This window comes from Hyperolius riggenbachi, chromosome 1, assembly GCF_040937935.1.
Source record: "Hyperolius riggenbachi isolate aHypRig1 chromosome 1, aHypRig1.pri, whole genome shotgun sequence".
Lineage (NCBI taxonomy): Eukaryota > Metazoa > Chordata > Amphibia > Anura > Hyperoliidae > Hyperolius > Hyperolius riggenbachi.
The window spans coordinates 513,106,593-513,125,954 of record NC_090646.1 but is presented as its reverse complement, the minus strand read 5'-3'; the positions used below and the strand labels follow the sequence as shown (position 1 = coordinate 513,125,954).

The 19,362-nt window shown below is 41.8% G+C and overlaps 1 protein-coding gene across 17 annotated transcripts in view; it reads right to left on the bottom strand.

Annotated features, from left to right (window-relative positions):
• Window positions 1–19,362, bottom strand: part of NCOR2 (nuclear receptor corepressor 2) — a 641,335-nt gene that overhangs the window by 347,334 nt on the left and 274,639 nt on the right. For all 17 annotated transcript variants that reach the window (XM_068243885.1, XM_068243983.1, XM_068243973.1 and 14 more), the window contains exons 7-9: window positions 12,785–12,841; window positions 10,603–10,655; window positions 9,260–9,326 (exon numbers count right to left, since the gene is read on the bottom strand). In XM_068243885.1, the coding sequence (XP_068099986.1) occupies window positions 9,260–9,326; window positions 10,603–10,655; window positions 12,785–12,841 (177 nt within the window). The remainder of the gene's footprint in view (window positions 1–9,259; window positions 9,327–10,602; window positions 10,656–12,784; window positions 12,842–19,362) is intronic.

The window sequence follows — 19,362 nt, the reverse complement described above, 5'->3', positions numbered from 1 at the left end:
GAAAGTGAATGGAAGATGTCAGGAATACAGACAGCTGGAGCAATTATAGGTGATGTGAACCATATACACAAATGGGTAACACCTGTGCCATGCTGTTTTTGAGAGTATTTGCATTCATCCTGATTGATCACCCTCCATTATGCCCAAATGTATCCTCCCACCTTAAAGGGAACTTAAAGTGAGGCTTGCATATTTCTTTCCTTTTACGTAATAACAGTTGCCAGGCATGCTGCTGATCTCTTTGGCTGCAATAGTGTCTGAATCACACACCTCAAACATGCATGCAGCAAATCCAGTCAGACTTCAGACAGAGCACCTGATCTGCATGCTTGCTCTGGGTCTATGACTAAAAGTATTAAAGGCAGAGGATCAGCAGGACAGCCAGGCAATAATACATTGTTTAAAAGGAAATACATTTGGCAGCCTCTATATTCCTCTCGCTTCAGGTGCCCTTTAACACCTAGGTTACCTCATGCATTACATCCAGAGGAGAATAACTGATTATTATTTAGTATTTATAGAGAGCTGACATCTTCCACAGCGATGTACAAAGGATATGGTCTCGTCACTTAACTGTCCCACAGAGGGGCTCACAATCTAATCCCTGCCATATGTCTATATATTGTGTAGTGTATATATCGTAGTCTAGGACCAATTTTAAGAGGAAGCCAATAAACTTTTTGGAATTTCAGAAGAAGCCAGAATGCACGAGAGAAACCCATACAGACACGGGAAGAACATACAAACTCCGTGCAGACAGTGCCTTGGCTGGGATTCCAACCGGGGACCCAGCCCTGCAAGGCAAAAGTGCTAACTACTACACCTTGCGGTGTGCCTTGTTTGGCACCTTGTACAACTAATAAAAGCTAGGTGGCTCTTATGTGTAAACTTAGGCAAGCACAAGATACTAAAACATGTGCTGCAGAAAGCAGAGTTAGTATTCAACAGGAGAAAGAACTCAAAGACACATATGGAGGTTGAGAGGGCATATTTAACAAAAAGGCTATACTTAGCTCATTGTTCCTGTGACCATTATCCTGTTGTATGGGCAATACACCTTCCCAATGGAGTCCAGTGCATCTCACACATGTTCAGCTATTGCCACTTCTGCCGTGTTGTAAACTGTTAACTCAGGTAGATGTTCTCTTATGCTGCATCTAAGCCTTTTTCTAAAGCTGATCTTTTGTTTTTGGTGTCAGCTCATGATGCGTCTTATTTAAATATTTTGTCTCCTGTGTTCTGAATTCAATCAGAGCTAAAGACAGTTTTGCTTCAGCAGGGCGACCTCTGTGCTATTATATAAGCGGTTGTCAGAGAGATTAATGTCAGTTGAGCTTGGCTATCATTTATATTTCATGAAGTTGTGTTTTTGTGAGAAGACAAGATTACAGCTGATCTGCGGTAGAATGTGAAAACCTACATCCTCAGGTGCTGGGCTCATCTGAATGCACTTTCCTGCATGAAAGAGCGTTGTTGAAAAGTGTGTTCCCTTAATTGCACAGCAAAATTACATCTTTATTCTTTCATAGCTTTTCTGAGTGCAGCTGGCTAGGGAAGGGAAAAAAACCTTTATTCCTCAGTAAGCTGTGGTGATCAGTCAGAAAGGAGAGGTTACGCTTCTGTACTTTTAATTAATTCTACCTTGTATTTTGCTGGATCAGCGTCTGCTTTTCGTGCTTCGAAACATTAAGCTGTCCTTTGGCACCAAAGCTCTGCGCAGTCGGCACCTCAACCTGATGTTAATTAGCTTTTTTCTTTAACCCCCTCGCGCTTTAGAGCATTTTAAAGTTTATATCATTTGGGCCTATTTAACAAGGCAGCAAAGAACCCCATAGCAAAAAAAAAAATAATATTGCTCCTAGATCAGACTCCAGCCAAAGATGGGAGAGGGTTGGAATCGTTTGGGTTTGTAATGTCATGTTCTTGTTCGGGAGGATTTTGGTGTGTATTGGTAATGTTGTCTTCCTAGATCACGCCTAAAGGCCTGGCTCTATGGTGAGATAGAGACAGCTGCCACCACCCCACCCAAAGCTGCAGCACTCACCTAACAATATAACCCCAGGGCTAGAAGAGTCAAACAGGAACTGGCGGGATTATTATCAGCCTCTTCTGTCCGGGATCCCCTTAATCAGCATATTTGAGGCGCTGGGCCAAACAATGAAAATAAAAAAAAGTGCATAGCATGATGTCCTTAAAACTTTATTGGAGACATGAGTGTTGCACTTACATTTAGCTTTAGTGGGCTCTCCCCAGTGTGTTGGCCAGTGGTTGGCTGATGTGTGTTGGCTACCTCTCGGGCTCCCATGCTTGCACTGCCACCTATCTCCTAATTTGCCGTAATCAGGGGGACATTATTCACCATGCTCAGAGACACCAATCACACATGGTTAAATTCTTAACCCACATGTGGACCACCCTCAGTATGACTCATCCACCTTTATATAACTCATCAAGCCCCATAACTATGATTTTATTGCTGTTCCTCACATCCTATACCTGTGACTACAACAGCCCTGGTGGTAACCAAGACAGGAAGTGGCGAATTCTCCCAGACTAAAATGCAGACAACAGTAACAACAACAGATTTCAATACTTCCACTTTTATTTAAACTTTCTGTAGAGGAGAGTCGACAAAAAATGAATTGCTAAAATGCGAAAACCTAAGTCCTTAACTGTAAAATTGTTAACACCCCTTCTACTAAGTTCTGGAACTGGCCGTTACCTGACCATGTTAGGATCTTCAGTAAAACAGAAGGTTTGCTTAAAGTAAACCTGTAGGGGAAAAAAAAGTGCCCCTGGAGGGTACTTTCTTCGGGAGGGGTAAACTCTGGATCCTAATTAGGATTCCCCCGGCTTATTCCAGCGTTGGCTCCCCAGCAGCAGTACATACCAAAATATTTACAACCAACGGTGCATGTAGGTGCACTGGCGACTTTACACTTGGGCTCCAGGGTCTGCGCTTGCGCAGTTAAACGGCCCAAATCAGGCTCAGAATCGTAAAGCTGCCCTTATGGATTTTTGAGAGGCGCCAGCGCTGAATCGCCTCTACTTTGGAAGAAGGGGGAAGCCTCTTTAGGACCCAGAGGTTTCCTAAGCCTCTCTATCCCCCTAGGGGCACTTTTTTCCCCTACAGGTACAGGCCAAGTACCCACGGGAAGATTAGATCGTGGAACTCCACCCACAAAATCATTCCTCGATCTACCCTCCAACATAATGATCTGCAGGACGTGGACAGTACATAAAGTTCAAACCAAACGTTTTTTTCTGCTGTAGTCCACTGACTTTAGCAGAAGATTGAACAATCATTTATAATGTGATATGTCATGGCAGCCCTTTCAAAATGAACGATCATCACATTTCGGTCATCTTCAATCCTTATTTAATGAATTTTCATTAAACACCATTTACGTGATATTGTGTGGCATGAACGATTGTCAGTGATAACAAACAACACAATCTTGCCGTGGGTAAGGACCTTAAGCTGTCACAACAGTGACATTGTAAAAATAAACTGAGAAAACAGGACAACAAAAGCACACACTGAATACAGACTAGCAAAACTACTAATAATGTACAAATATTAGATACTGCCAAACCTGTTGGGATTGTTAGTAATAGTAGCACAAATAAACACTTGCTTTGGAATAATGACAGATGCGTCAGTATGTCACTGCATCCTATTTGAAGAGGTGAATACTGTACTTTTGTATCTGGAAAGTCTTTCTTGCCCTCATGCAACTCCCCCAAAGTCTCCTTCTCTGACCTCCAGTAACCTGCAATCACCATACTATACATTCCTGAAGCTTCATAATCCTTGTGTCCGCTTTTAATCCTCTTTTACTAGTACTAGTGAATTGCCTAGCATATGGGTGAAAATCATTTCTTCCAACACAGATTATTAATTCTTCTGCTGCATGACAGATCCACTGTGTTCTGCTACTGACCACTCCTAAATCTAACACAGATCAGATGTACCTGTCCCACAACTTGCCTGGATTCACATTTAATCAGGAGCAGCTATGTGATTTTGCACTGTTTAGTACCCCCACATAGGATGACTTTCATTAAAGGGAACCTGTGGTTAGAGATGAATTCCTAGAAACATTGTGGAGCCAGAGTCTTCTTCAGCAAAAAGCACAAGGAAGTGCTCAAAATTATCTAAATTTTCCCCCCAAAAATTGCTTTGCGGAAAAAAAACCCTGAAATCCTTTGTCTTTCCAACAGGATCTGCAAGCAGGCCAACATTGTAGCCACTTTATGCTCTTTATATACATCTGCTCCATTTGCAATAACTTCTGATGTACTTGTGTCTCAGCATTCTTGGGACAAAACTAATACATTGGATAATTTCTCAGCAAGGACTGGAATCAGTTGCAGATTCAGCAATCTTGTTGCCATTATTCGCTTGATCTGTTTTCACATCCCTCTATCTGGCAGCTGAATGACCAGGAATCTCCATCACCTAATAGGGTACCTTTCACCATCAACAGGTAATAACTACATGGGGTCAGGGATCAGACAATATAACGTTAGAGCTCATTTGAACCTCACTGTAGAAATCCTGGTAAATGGTTATTTCCATGCCATTATATTGCAGCTCACAATATTTTGATTCAACATGGCAGTTAAGCAACTTGAAAACGGGCCTAGGCTTGGTCCCTATGAGACAAAGGCCTCTGATGCTCTTTGAACAAAAACAGTGCTTGAAGTTGATCTGGTAGGGAAGATTTTCCTCAATGGAAATGTCTGAGGTTTGGCCTTCAAAGGATAGTCAATACTATCAGGATCTCTTTAAAGGGACTCCGAGCAGTGCAGAAAGTATGGGAAGATGCATTTCATTTTAAAGCTCTCTCTCATCTTTCCAATGATATATAAACCGCCGCCCTACGCCTTTTAGTTTTCGCTATTTTCACGATTACAATTGCCGCGGCCGCACTTCCGATCGCGAAAATAGAGAAAACTAAAAGGCTTAGGGCGACGATTTAGGGGTCGTCAGAAATAGGAGAAAGAGAGCTTTAAAATGATATCCATCTTTCCATAGTTACATTGTATTACACAGGATGACTTTTTCTCAAAGTCAGCAGCTCCATTCAGCAGAATAGATTAGTGTTCTCTATTTTCGCGATCGAAATCGCGGCCGCGGCAATTTCAATCGCGAAAATAGCGAAAAGGCATAGGGCGGCAGTTTATATATCATTGGGAAGAGGAGAAAGAGAGCTTTAAAATGATATGCATCTTTCTATAGTTTCTGCACTGTTCGGAGTCCCTTTAAGCTTCTGTTAAGGTCATCCAAGATGGAAAGGTCTGGAGAGCCGGGAGAGGATCCAGGCCAAGGGTGATAACGTGCTCATACAAGCTGGCTTCACAGTATGAACCTTGGCAGGAAGCTCCTTTCGTTAATGGATGTGGAAAATATTACAACATCAAGTAACTATTACTGAAACTTTGACTTCTGACTTTATTTTGTCGCCTAATCCATCTAAAAACAACTACACTGGGTTCCTTGTAGTGAATGTCAATGTAGTGTAATAGCAGTGCAGTGTCCAAAAAGAACTATGACGTCAGTCACTGATAACCAGCCTGCACTATTCCTCAGCAATGATTCCTATCTCTAAGGCTGGTTTCACAGTGGGACGTTTAAGTCCCATGTTACAGCAGCCAGTAACGCAGCCTAACTCACAGCACTGTAAAATCAATGTGCTGTTCACAGTGCACACGTTGAGTTAGGGTATAACGCTGCACGTTAAATGAAAGTGCAGCATGCTGTACGTTATACCCCTACAGAGCTGCGTTAGATTGTTTGCACATGCTCAGTGACTAGCCACATGGCTAATATTCACTGCACTGTGGTGACTCGTGGTGGGACTCGTAGTGTGGTTCGGATCATGAACGGATCGTTCATTTGATCCGGATCTTTTTTGTGAGTCGAATCATCCAGATCATCACAATAAAAGATTCGGTTCACAGTGGAAGTCTGTCTGGAAGAAACAGGAACATACAGAATGTACAGTGCAGGGAAAGTCCTGTCCTGCTAGTCATTTCACCCAGTCTGCTTCCCTAGTAAAATGATTCAAATGATTTGGTTCAAAGATCCGGATCTTTTCAATGATCCGATTCAAATGATCCGACTCCTTAAAAAGATTGGGACTTCCCATCACTATCCTGCAGCGGCTGCGTTGAGAGCCGCATATGCAGCTCAATCTGACGTCCAACTTCAACACCACCACGCGTTGCGTTTAGGGGCACGTTATGCGACCTTAACGTCCCCTAAAACGCAACGTCTTGTTGTGAAAGTAGCCTTAGTGGTTAAAGTGACACTCCACTTTTGTTAAAACATATACTGCAAACATATCAGTGCTACACAAGTCTCTTTGTTAAAGGACACCCGAGGCGAAAAGAAACTAATGAAATAAAGAATTGTATCTATCCTCCTTCTCCTAAAAATGACTTTTTAAGATATTCACCGGTTTTATTTTATGTTTAAATCTACTTTTTAAGTTTTAACTGTTTTATTGTTTTTGCTCAATGGCACATTCATTGAAGTATGCCAGTTAAAATTTATGAACTATTTACCCTTTTTATCTCTTTCCTGCTCTCAGAAGCCATTTTCTGCTAGGAAAGTGTTTTATAGTTGGAATTTCTTATCAGTGAGGGTCACACTATAGTCACTTCCTGTCTTAGTCAGGGCTGAGTCAGCCACTTACATACCTGATAGTTAACTCTTTCAGACAGAGAAAGAAAAAAAAACCACAGCATAGTTATTTGTGTGCTAGGCACTGTACATACCCATGTCTATCTCATTATTTCACATGTCACCTCTGGTATCCTTTAACCATTTATGCCTCCAGGACGTTGTACCTACGTCCAGGAGGCCATGTGCGAGTCTGCGCGCTCCCGTGGCCGATCGCGCGCGTGCACGCGCACTCCCAGCCGCGGATTCGGTAGCCCAGGAATCAATGTATCGGGCTATGGTGCCCGATCACTGATTCCTCTCCCCGCTGAAAAAGCGACAGCTTCTCTCGGAAGCTACGCTTTTTTTGAAGCTATGTCACTCTAAGCGTACATTGTACGCTTAGAGTGACGTCATGTAAACAAACTCAAGAAAAAAAGTAAAACTACAAGTAAAGGTAAAAAAACATTACAATACACTAATATTTCCCCAAATAAAACACTATTTATATCCCACCCTCCCAAAAATGCCCACATAAAATGTTTAATAAAAAAAACAAAAAACATTACTATTAAAAACAAACAAACACATAAATATTTACCTAAGGGTCTAAACTTTTTAAATATCTATGTAAAGATGAAATATTTCTCTCTATTTTTTTTTTATAAGCTTGTAAATAGTGATGGATGCAAAACGGGAAAAATGCTCTTTTATTTCCAAATAAAATATTGTCGCCATACATTGTGATAGGGACATAATTTAAACGGTGTAATAACCGGGACATATGGGCAAATACAATACGTGGGTTTTAATTATGGAGGCATGTTTTATTTTAAAACTATAATGGCCGAAAACTGACAAATAATGAATTTTTTCATTTTTTTTTCTTATTCTTCCTGTTAAAATGCATTTACAGTAAGGTAGCTGTTAGCAAAATGTACCCCCCAAAGAAAGCCTAATTGGTGGCGGAAAAAACAAGATATAGATCAGTTCATTGTGATAAGTAGTGATAAAGTTATAGGCTAATGAATGGGAGGTGAACATTGCTCGGATGCATAAAGTGAAAACGACTGAAGGCTGAACTGGTTAATGTACAGTAATGTTATATAAAATCCTGTATACATTTCACATTGCAACCAGCTATGAATGCCACTTACTTGGAATATGTATTTTGTTTGAAGTACAGACTGCTCAAAAATGTCCGTACGTTACCAGTTTATAAAGTTATTTGTTATAAACCTTGTAGACTGCACAAACCGATATGAAATGTATGAGGTCTACTTAAAGAGGAACTTTAACCAAGGACTGCATTTCATCCCGCTCAGTAGATGATACCCATTTTCCAATGAGAAATCTTTTCCTCATTGAGGGGGGAAAAGGAGATCTGTAGGGCTGATATTGTGGGGAAACCCCTCCCACAGTGTGATATCATGACTAAGGTCCTGACAGTTTGCGGTTTGTGAACCCCGTTGCATTGTGGGAAATAACGTCTTTTTCCATCTGCCAAGCAAGCAATATCTCCTCCTGTGCATAGAATTCTCAGTAATGAACATTCCGTACAGGTCACCTGGCAGAACTAAAGTTAAGTTAAATCAGAGAGAGGAAAGATTTTACAATGGTTCAAACACTGACTAAATAATCTATGAAGCAATATCGTAAAATATGAGCAATTGTATTCATTGTGTTATTTTCACTACAGTTCCTCTCTTTTTTTTTTTTTTACAAATGTAGAATGGATAGTGGTGAAGATAAAATGCTAATCGTGTGTAACAAACGCCGCCTCTACTGAGATGCTATTACTAGTCTTATTATCAAGGCAATGGAAAGGGAAACTTGCAAGGATAAATGTGTAACTCATTGTTTATCACAAACATTTGTTGTTAAGCCAGTAAGTAAGACACCAGTCACTGTGGGGAATGTTGGGGAATGGGAATGTTGACACCTCCATGGCAGTCCCCACTAAAAAACAACAACCGTGACTAATAAAAACAGAAGTTCTCATCAGGGAGAATATGTCAAGTATCATGGGATTGATTTGTAGGACTTGTATTGTCTGGCTGTGATCACGTGATCATGCAGGCTAAAACAGGAAGCAGAAGTGGGACATGGTTACTACAAGCCAATCACAGACGTATGGATCACTTGCTTAAACAAGAAGTGGCCTTCCAATTAGTGTTTAGAGTGGGTCACCATCTGTATAAAAAATGCAAACAGAACAGGGTCCATACACAAGGCAACCTAGGAAGCTGGGCCAGTGGGTATCAGGGGGCTCAACTGCCACTTCTCTAACAACCTCTCCTATCTCAGGCTACCAAAATGGCCATAGGGGGGAGCCAGAGCTACTGCCTTGCCTAGGGCCCCATTTCTTCTTAATCCATCTCTGAATGCAAACACTGGAGTTCTCAATGAGCAGATTGAGCTTTACTTTAGACAAAACTGTATATGTACTGCAAAGTTGGTCAGTTCCATAATAAGATTAAGTGGCCTATACAGATTTACAGATGCTTTAAACAGAATTGTTCCATGTTGCTTTAACGCAGTGTAGCCAGCGCTACAGTTTTGTTCTGCATGACAGAAATCAAGACTTACCCACTGCTTGCGTGCATGATTCCTCCTTTTAAAATACAGTATAAGCTTCTTGCGCATTGTCTGGTTTCTAAAACAAAATTAAAGAGAAAGGTAATGGGACACTGATAAGTAAATAGTTACCTTAGGGACTCAACTTTTTTCTTAAAGGGAAGGTTCAGGGAGGGTGGGTAAAAAATAAAAATCAATTTCCACTTACCTGGGGCTTCCTCCGCAGGCTCCCGGTGGTCTCCGGTGGCCGACCCGACCTGGCCAGGCCGGCGTGGGACGCAGAAGTTCCGGGCCTTGGAGCGCAGAAGAGCCCGACCTGGCAGCCGGCCTGGCCAGGTCGGGTCGGCCACCGGAGACCACCGGGAGCCTGCGGAGCGGCGGCGAGGGCACCTCCTGCCTGCCACGGGCTGGAGGAAGCCCCAGGTAAGTGGAAATTGATTTTTATTTTTTACCCACCCTCCCTGAACCTTTCCTTTAATATGTATGTTGTGAGTGTATTGTTATTTTTGCAAATAACGGCTTGGAATTAGTGATATAGTGTAAACGAACAAAACTGAAAACAAAACACCTTTATTTCTAAATACAATATTGTTGCCATACACTGTACTAGGAACAATATTTAAACGTTGTAATAGATGGCAAATAAAATGTGTGGGTTTTAAACACAGCAAGCAAGTTTTATTTGTAAAACTATAATGGCTGAACATTAAGAAATAATAATTTTTTCCTTTTTTCCTAATTATTCCCGTTAAAATGCATTTATAATATAATAATTCTTAGCAAAAAGTACCACCCAAAGCTCAGAGAGCCTTGGCATTGTAGCAAGGGCTTATGGGAGCTCAGTCTGGGCAGGAGGAAGGGGAGGTTACTAGCCAGAGATTACAGAGGCAGAGGGGAGGAGGGAGGAGGGGAGGGGACTGAATTTACACACAGGCAAGCTGATAGCATCTCCAGCCCTCAGCCTGTAACAATGTGACAAACAAAACATGGCTGCCCTCATTGTATCACAGGAATAAATAATTATAAACTTTTGAAGCGGTTTGCAGCTAGATATGCTGTATAAACGATTTAAACTTTAGATAAGATATATAGACAATTCTCGGCTCTCCTTTAATTGGTGGTGTAAACAAAAAAGATATAGATCATTTTGGTGTGATAAGTAGCGATAAAGTTATTAGCAATCAAATGGGAGGACCGCTAAAAAGTGAAGACTGCTCTGGTCCACACAGGAAACATCCACTGTAGTGATCAAGTGGTTAATTTTGTTGATAAGACAAAAAAAAATAATAATTTCAATTCAAATAAAAGACAATATAAAAAAATGATAAAGACACAGTAACTTTCACGGCACTTACATTTTAATGTTCTCATGGTACTGCTTGGTGTCTGACGGCTGGTTGTACAAAGGCTACAATGAAAAGCAACAGACAGCTTTATATATATGTAGACTGACTTGAGTCAACAAACACAGAGCTGATGCTCCCACTAGCAGTTAAAAGATTCATTAAACTCTTACTGAAAAAAGCCATTGTTTTCGGTCAAAGGGATACTATCGATTAACATGTGTTTTTTAACCTGAATTTTGATGGCCATACACTGGTCGATTTGCCATCAGATTCGACCAACAGATAGATCCCTCTCTGTTCGAATCTGATCAGAGAGGGATCGTATGGCTGCCTTTACTGCAAACAATGAATCGATTTCAGCACGAAATCGATTCACCATCTGTGAAGCTACCGCTGCCCCTCGCATACATTATCTGATCTGGCCTGCGCGAGTCCCCCGGTCTCCGCTGTCTTCTCCTCCGCTCTGGGCTCCAGCATTACTGTACTTCCTGTCCGTGGAAGTTTAAACAGTAGAGGGCGCTCTACTGTTTAAACTTCCTGCCGGGACAGGAAGAAGTGAAGCCTGACGGACTCGGAGCCCAGCGCAGAGAAGAAGCAGCGGTGACAGCAGGGACTCGCGCCGGCCGGATCAGGTAATGTATTGCCGCTAGCGGCGGTCGTCTGGCATTCGAACCGCGCTATCGACGCACTCCTGACCCTCCGGCGATAGAACAAAATCTTCCGCATGGACAGGAACGGTGGGAACGATTGATTTCGGACGGAAATCGATAGTTCGGTCACCGTTTGCGCAACGATTTCACAGCTGATTCAACCACAGTGATCGAATCGGCTGTATATCGGCAGGAAATTCGGTAAGTGTATGGGCCCCTTTTGAGAGAGTTGCTGAAGTGCTGGTAAATAATGATGTATACATTTCATTTGCTTATCTCTTTTGTTTACTGTAACAAATTCCTTTCACTCTGAACTGACGGCACTGTCTGCTCATTTCTGACGGGAGAGTGAACAATAAGGGGAGGGGGTATTCCCTCACTGTAATCTCTGTGTGTAACTGTGTGTAAGGAAGCTCTCAGAAGAAGCTGCATGTTTCGGAGCTGTGCTGTCTGCAAGAGAGCAGAGGAAATGTAACTTGTTTTAAACGTGTAAATGTCTACGACAGCACATTTTTTTTGGCTTTTAGGGAAAAATAGTGTACTCTGTAGTCTGATATGCAAAAAACAAAACTGGTTGTGTATTGAAACAGACACCCCTTTGCGAATGATTTGTCCCAATAGAGCTAAATCCTACACACAGTTCATTAAAGCTTTTTGCCTCTGATATTTAACATGAAAAATAGGAAAATGTTTACCCAGCTACTTAGACATTATTTGTACATTGTCATTGTACAACATTTGGGTATTGATAGTATTCCTTTAAGTCTCTGCTTACTGACAGGATTATATTATTTAGTTGTTATGTGCATTAAAGGGACCTTAAAGCAAAGTACTAAAATCTAAATTGGCACTTACCTGGGGCTTCCTCCAGCCCCCCATAGCCACGAGGTCCTTCAGCATTCTCTCTGTGATCCTGCTGGTGACCCCGTTAGTGCGGCGACTTTGGCCAAAGTCAACTGCAACTGTGCATGCTCGATCATGTGCGCGTCGCCGTAAGCCGCATGCACAGGAGGCTTGCGGCGATGCACGCATGATAAAGCCAGGAGAGCGGCTGGGCCAGGCATGCACAGTTGCGGATGACTTCGGCCGAAGCCGCCACACTAACGCTACCGCCAGCAGAACCACAGAGGGTAAGTGCAAATTTTATTTTAATACTCACTCAGAGTCCCTTTAAGGTTGTTATCATCAGAAACTGGTCAATAACACAAGAGTGACTGTTTGCTGCCAGCCGGTGGATTAGTTCAGGTGTTAAAAACAAATATCAAAGCTTCCTGTGCTGTGCAGCTTAACACTCCTTTAGCTATGACTTTCTACACTGATTCACAACAACAGTACTCCAAACAAAGTCCCATTGCAAAGAGGGGGCAGTCTGGGCTTACTATCCGTTCTGTTCATTCTTACCAGGTAACTATCTTTATATTAAATTGTAGGAATACTGGAACACTACTGATCTATATTTACGGAAAATTGTATAGCAAATGTGGAATTACCTTTTAACTTACACAACAATCTAAGGATCATAAATGAAGATAAAGACGTACCAGTTCTACATGAGGTCCCAAGCCTTCTAGGATCCGGTGAGCTGCCTCCGCTTTTTTCTGAAACAAAAGCAAGCCCCATTAGATTCTGTACTTTCATGATAAATTCAAACAATTTTTGTTTATACTGCAAATGACAACACTGATGGTGTTACTTTATATGCAGTATGTGGTGCTGAAATGTATCTAGTATTATGCCTGTAGCATGAACCACAATAATGCTTTGTATTCATATACAAGTACAAAAAATGGTATAAAGGTTAATAGTTAACCAACTTGCTACCTAGCTATAAATGTCCATGACATTCAGACAATTTATATGTTTAAAGAATGCCAATAGTGAACTAAACTGAACTTGCTACAGATTTACAGCAGAGTAAGGAGTCCACCTGGTGGTCACCACCTATATTGCTACACCAGAAATACACAAACAGATTACTAGGATATGATCCACGTTTCCCCTACTGCTGACATATCTAAATTAGAAAATAAAATATTCAGGTGCACAGTGCATCTTGGTTAACCCCTTGCTTTACAATGTGTCTCTTCAGCCACTCTTTCGGATGTGCAATGGTGGAATACAATGGTTCCCACACAACATCCTGTAGCCGACGTGTAAAAAATAAGAAATCTAGAACTATGAATCAGAATATGATCAGAAATGTAACAGAACAGTTTCCCTGCTTCAGAGAAAAGCAGAACATAGATATATTGGGGTTGATTCACAAAGCAGCTTTATATGCTGTAATGCACAGATTTACACGTTATTGTACACGGGTAGAAGTTTTGTGTGAGTAAAGTCTGTTAACTGTAATAAAGGGTGAGCAAGCATATCCGGAATGAACAGACTCTAATGCTGCACCTGTTACCCACTTACTAAGCCATTGTTTTACTTGTTAGATACCTTACGGGCATTAAGAGGTAAGACTTATAATGGTGGGCATAAATCCATCTGTTAGAACATAGCACTGCTGTGTGAATCATCCCCTGACAGATATCTTGGTACTATTCCTGCAACTATATCTGTGGAAGAATTTTACAAATGGAAGACAGTGGAAAAGAAATCACAGTGTCGGTGAGAGATCCTGGCCTGACCTGAAGGAGCTACGACCTTGTGCCCCACGTATGAGGTCTGCTTGCTAAACAAACACTACAAAGAAAACTCTTCCATGTGTGTCTAAAACGCAGAATGTTGTTCTTAGTAGAAAGAATGCAGACAGCTTTTTAATGCCAACAGAGAGGATACAGATAGCTTTTTAAAGCCAACAGAGAGGATGCAGACAGGTTTTTAAAGCCTATTTGTAGGCTTCAATAGCTAGGTCAGACTTGTGCAGACATCACTTCACTGTAGATTTTTTCATTATTGCTTAAACACACACACACAGACGGGAACAGCTGGAGAAAGTCCAGTCTTTGAAAACAAGGTTTTGATTTACAAAAGACAATTTTCCAGGACTATATGAGAGAACAGCAGGTTTTCTTATCTCCACAGTAAACAACTGTGTGCTCCATGACTGTCTGATACAGATTCTATATGCATGATGCTCCAACAGCCACTCTGTGAAAGGACCACACTCAGACAATCCTTCTGCTGCACAACTGCCATCTTCCCAGAGTGGGGATGTCACACAGTCTGGACACTGGAGACATGCATTTGTCTAATTAAAATGTAATTAAGATAATAACCTGAAATTTACATCTGGATTACAAAATATTACTAAAAGCATAACATGAAATATTTTCCACATGTTTGTGTTTAGTATACATGGAATTTAAACTGACACTGAAAAGAAAATAAACTTATGAGAATGAATTGTATTTGTAGTACAGCTAAGGAATAGAACATTAGCAACAAAGAAAAAAGTATCATGTCAGTTTCCAGTACAGAAAGAGTTAAAACACTTGAGTTGTTATGTATGCAAAAGCGCTTCTCTGAGCTATTCAACCAACCAACAGCCAAGAAACAGTGAAAGACAGCTTGAGATAATGTTTTACTGCAGGAAAGTTCAAAGAGTCATTACTTATGCTTTGTTTTACAGCTTAAATCGCAGAGTGTGGTTTCTAAACTGCAAATATTACAGAATGATGCAATGTTAAAAATACAGCTATATACCTGAAAATAAAAGACTCTTTTCTTCCTACTAATGTTCTACTAATTATCTGTACTATACATACAATTCATTAGCTCGTACGTTTATTTTAGCTTCGGTGTCACTTTAAGTATATACTTCTAATAGTTTATGGAGGCAGCCATTTCTGAAATCATGGTGGAAAATGCTAGCTGTGAGAGTGCTCTGGTTATAATCCTAAATCATATGCATGGTGCAAACATGCATATCAGGTGTTCTGACACATCCAATCTGCATACCTGTTGGAAAGCCCATTATTAAAGCTTACAGATTTTATTACAGTATTTCCAGCAGCAAGTCAGGACAGGCAGCCTACCTGTATCTCTGATGATAGCTGCTGTACACAGGACTGTGATAGTCTTAGCATTAGCAACACAGGAAGAGCCATTCATCTGACATCCAATAGTGAGGCAGGTTTACTGATGCAGAATATAAAGGAATGGCTTATCTCAGCCACTGCAGCCACTCATGGCCAATGCATGGTAACACAGGCCATTCATCTGACATCCAACAGTCAGGTATGTTTACTGATGCAGAATATAAAGTAGTGTCCTAGAACACTGGCTTATCTCGGCCACTGCAGCCACTCATGGCCAATGCATGGTAACACAGGCCATTCATTTGACATCCAATAGTCAGGCATGTTTACAGATGCAGAATATAAAGTAAAGTAATGTCCTAGAACACTGGCTTAAATTCGGCCACTGCAGCCACTCATGGCCAATACATGGTAACACGGGCTATGAATAAGCAGATGTTTCTTTGAGAAGCACCTGCCCATACTGGAAATTGCAGAACTAACATCTTGCTAGTTTGCTGACAAATTAGTGGGGCCAAAGGGTCAAGAACTTGCTCTTCTTAATGAACAAACAATTTTACAAATAATAATAGTATAATAATATAATGCATCTAAGTACGGCTGGTGTGCTGGTGAACCATGTTTGCTAGTTGTATGGCGTGACACTGCCTATGTCGCATCATCAAGCAACCAGAACCTGATGTTGTGCCTGCTTCACTGTATGAATAATAATAGTGAGATAGCTAAACAAGGATGAATCAAAACACAGTTTTATAGAACATATTTATATTAATGTGGTAGCAAATACAGCAATACCAAGATACCATAGGAGAACCTTGCCCTTACAGGCCTGAAAAACTAAAAGAGTGGGTCAACACAGAAGGCATGCTGGGGAGAGGTCCACTGGAGCAACATTAACCCTCAATCACCCCCGAGACCGGGGGTGCAGTCCCTGCAGAGTACTGTTATATTTACCGGTCCCAAGCTGTGCTGGGTTTCCTTTTCCTCCCTGGAGCCCTGCGCTCTATGCTGCCATCCTCCAGCTTCTAACGCATGTCATGTGATCGAGCACCATGTATGCAGCAGAGCAAGTAGCTGTCAGGAGGGAGAGGATACTCAATGCAGCGTGGAACAGGTAAATATTACACTGCTCACTGTACTGCTTTGCAAGATTGGGGGGACGGGGGGGGGGGGGGGGTTGTGAGGTGTTTCTGGCTACTGCGCTCAGGAAGGAGTGCAAGAGGCTCCATGATAATGTTGCTTGGAAGCCTGGTGAGGCTGCTGTTACACTTCTGAAGGGGCCAGTAAGTTTTAAATGAGACAAAAGTATGTGAATCATGCATAGCGTATGACAGTTCAGTTGACAGTTTAATAACTAACTAAAATGGCCTAGGAAAGATTATAATGAAGTTTTTAGGTTACAGGTAAATATAACCAAAAATGGAGAGAGTCAAGCGGATTTAGGAAGGGCGTTCCAGAGGAGGGGAGAAGAACAAGAGAAATCCAGGAAGCAGGAGTGGGAGGAGGAGACTAGGGTAGATGAAAGGAAGAGACCATTAACATAGTGCACGGTGCGTGAGGGATGGCATCAGGAAAGGGGTGTAGTAATATATGGGGGAACTAGCAACATGTGCCCCCAACTGGCAATGTGCCTTGTTATGGTTCCCCCAGAATAATATGTTAGCTGATCAATCCTCCCCCACCAGCTTCCTTAGGAATCAAGCCAGAAGCAGGCTCATGCTGCCACTGACCAACATGATACATTTTATAACAATAGCCTTTCATGTATGTCAAGCTGAAACATGTCTGCTCTCCTGCATCATCGCCATAAAATGTGCACTGTTTCTTGTGAACATCAGAAAAGGGTCTGGGAGCATTCTGTGCTGTATTAATTCTCTCAATACAAAGGCGTGAAGGAGTAGACCAATAGCAAAGTATGAGTAGAGCAGGTCCCTTTGCATTTCACAGCTACCCCTGGTTGGTTACACTCATATAAGCCTTGACACAGATATTTAGGAGCAGGAGTCATAGTTGTTGAAAATCGTGAGCAATTTGCTTTATTGTAATAGTGCAGTCACAACACATACGATCAGATTAAAAAAGAATTGCAATTCTGGTGAGAATTCACAATTTTTCACAATAACATCTGCGTGAAAAAAAAAGAACTTGCAGCATAATTTCACACACTAGGGACTCGATTCACTAAAGTGTGATAACTGCTATCACAGCAGTTATCACGCAAGCTGCTGCACACAAAGGTTTGCGCGCGAACAGCATTACTTCGCGTGATAAGCAAAGGTTTGCGTGCGATCACGTGTACTTTTCACGTGAAAAGGTTTACGCGCGGCAGCTCGCGTTATAACTGCTGTGATAGCAGTTATCACACTTTAGTGAATCGAGCCCTATTTGCAGTTTTTCATTGACATTAATCTAGTAACGCACATACATTTAAATGCACACAAACATGTCTGAAAAAACGCATGCATTTCTGAATTGACAAGTGTGAACCCTGCCTAAACTGAATTTAACTTTGAATTCCTTTCAAGCCTACTCTAATGCTTTTAGCTAAGAAAGTATGTACTAAGATTTTTAAATTAGAATATGGTGCAAAAGTCCATTTATTTCAGTAATTCAACTTAAAGAGAATCTGTATTGTTAAAATTGCACAAAAGTAAACATACCAGTGCGTTAGGAGACATCTCCTATTACCCTCTGTCACAATTCCGCCGCTCCCCGCCGCATTAAAAGTGGTTAAAAACAGTTTTAAAAAGTTTGTTTATAAACAAACAAAATGGCCACCAAAACAGGAAGTAGGTTGATGTACAGCAGGGGTCTCAAACTCAATTTACCTGGGGGGCCGCAGGAGGCAAAGTCAGGATGAGGTTGGGCCGCATAAGGAATTTCACAATCGCGGCACATCGCCACCTCTGCCCGCCCCTCTCACTCTTCCTTCACAGAGAGGGGCGGGGAGAGGCGGCGATTGACGTCAGGAGGGGCAGAGCTGAAGCTGAAAGCTCTGCCCCTTCCAGGAAATGCCGGCGGATTGCCCCCCGGGCAATTTGGGGGCTCTGCAGCCCTCGTTTAGCGGCGGGGATGCGGCGGAGCTTGGGAGCACTGAAGCAAACTATAAGGAAGCTTTTGCCTGTGAGGGCCACAAAATATTGTATCGAGGGCCGCAAATGGCCCGCGGGCCGCGAGTTTGAGACCCCTGATGTACAGCATGTCCACACATAGAAAATACATCCATACACAAGCAAGCTGTATACAGCCTTCCTTTTGAATCTCAAGAGATCATTTGTGTGTTTCTTTCCCCCTGCAGCTCACATGCACTGAAGTGTCAGGCTTGTTCCTTTCTGCAAACAGCTCTGCCCTTGTCTGTAATTCCTCAGTATGTGAAAGCCCAGCAAGCTCAGAGGACGATTTATCCAGCTTGTAAAACATAAGAGAGAAGAGAGAAGCTGCCCTAATCTAAATAACACACAGGCAGTGTGCATAGAGGGGCCTGGAGGGGGACGTGCATAGCAGAACCACAACACTGAAGAACTTGGCAGCCTTCCAGACACAGGGTGACAAGTCCGACAGGGGAAAGATAAGCTGATTTATTACAGAGATGGTGATAGTAGAAAGTGCTGCAGTAAGCCAGAGCACATTAGAATAGGTTTTGGAACTTGTAGGATGATAAAAAACAGGATGCAATTTTTGTTGCAGAGTCTCTTTAATGCTGGATACACACCATGCGTTTCCGTGTTCGATGCGTCCATCGATACGCATCGATTCGATTATTTCTGACGTGTCCGATTCACGTTTCGATGAATCGTTAGGTCGATTTGCCATACTTTACATGGCAATCGACCTAGAAATCATCAAAATGCGCTCGGAAATGCTCGGAAATAATCGAATCTACGCGTATCGACGGACGCATTCGACGCGGAAACGCATGGTGCGTATCCAGCGTAAAAGGTGAAACTAATTAATAAAATAGGAACCCTTTGCAGGTGTTTAGGATTAATTAGCTAATTAAAGTCTGACACTTTAAGCCTAGACTATTGAACATTTTCACAATATTCTAATGGTCTGAGATTTTGGGATTCTCACACTGTAACCTAAAATCATCAAAATTATAACAAATAAAGGCTTGACATATCTTGCTTTGC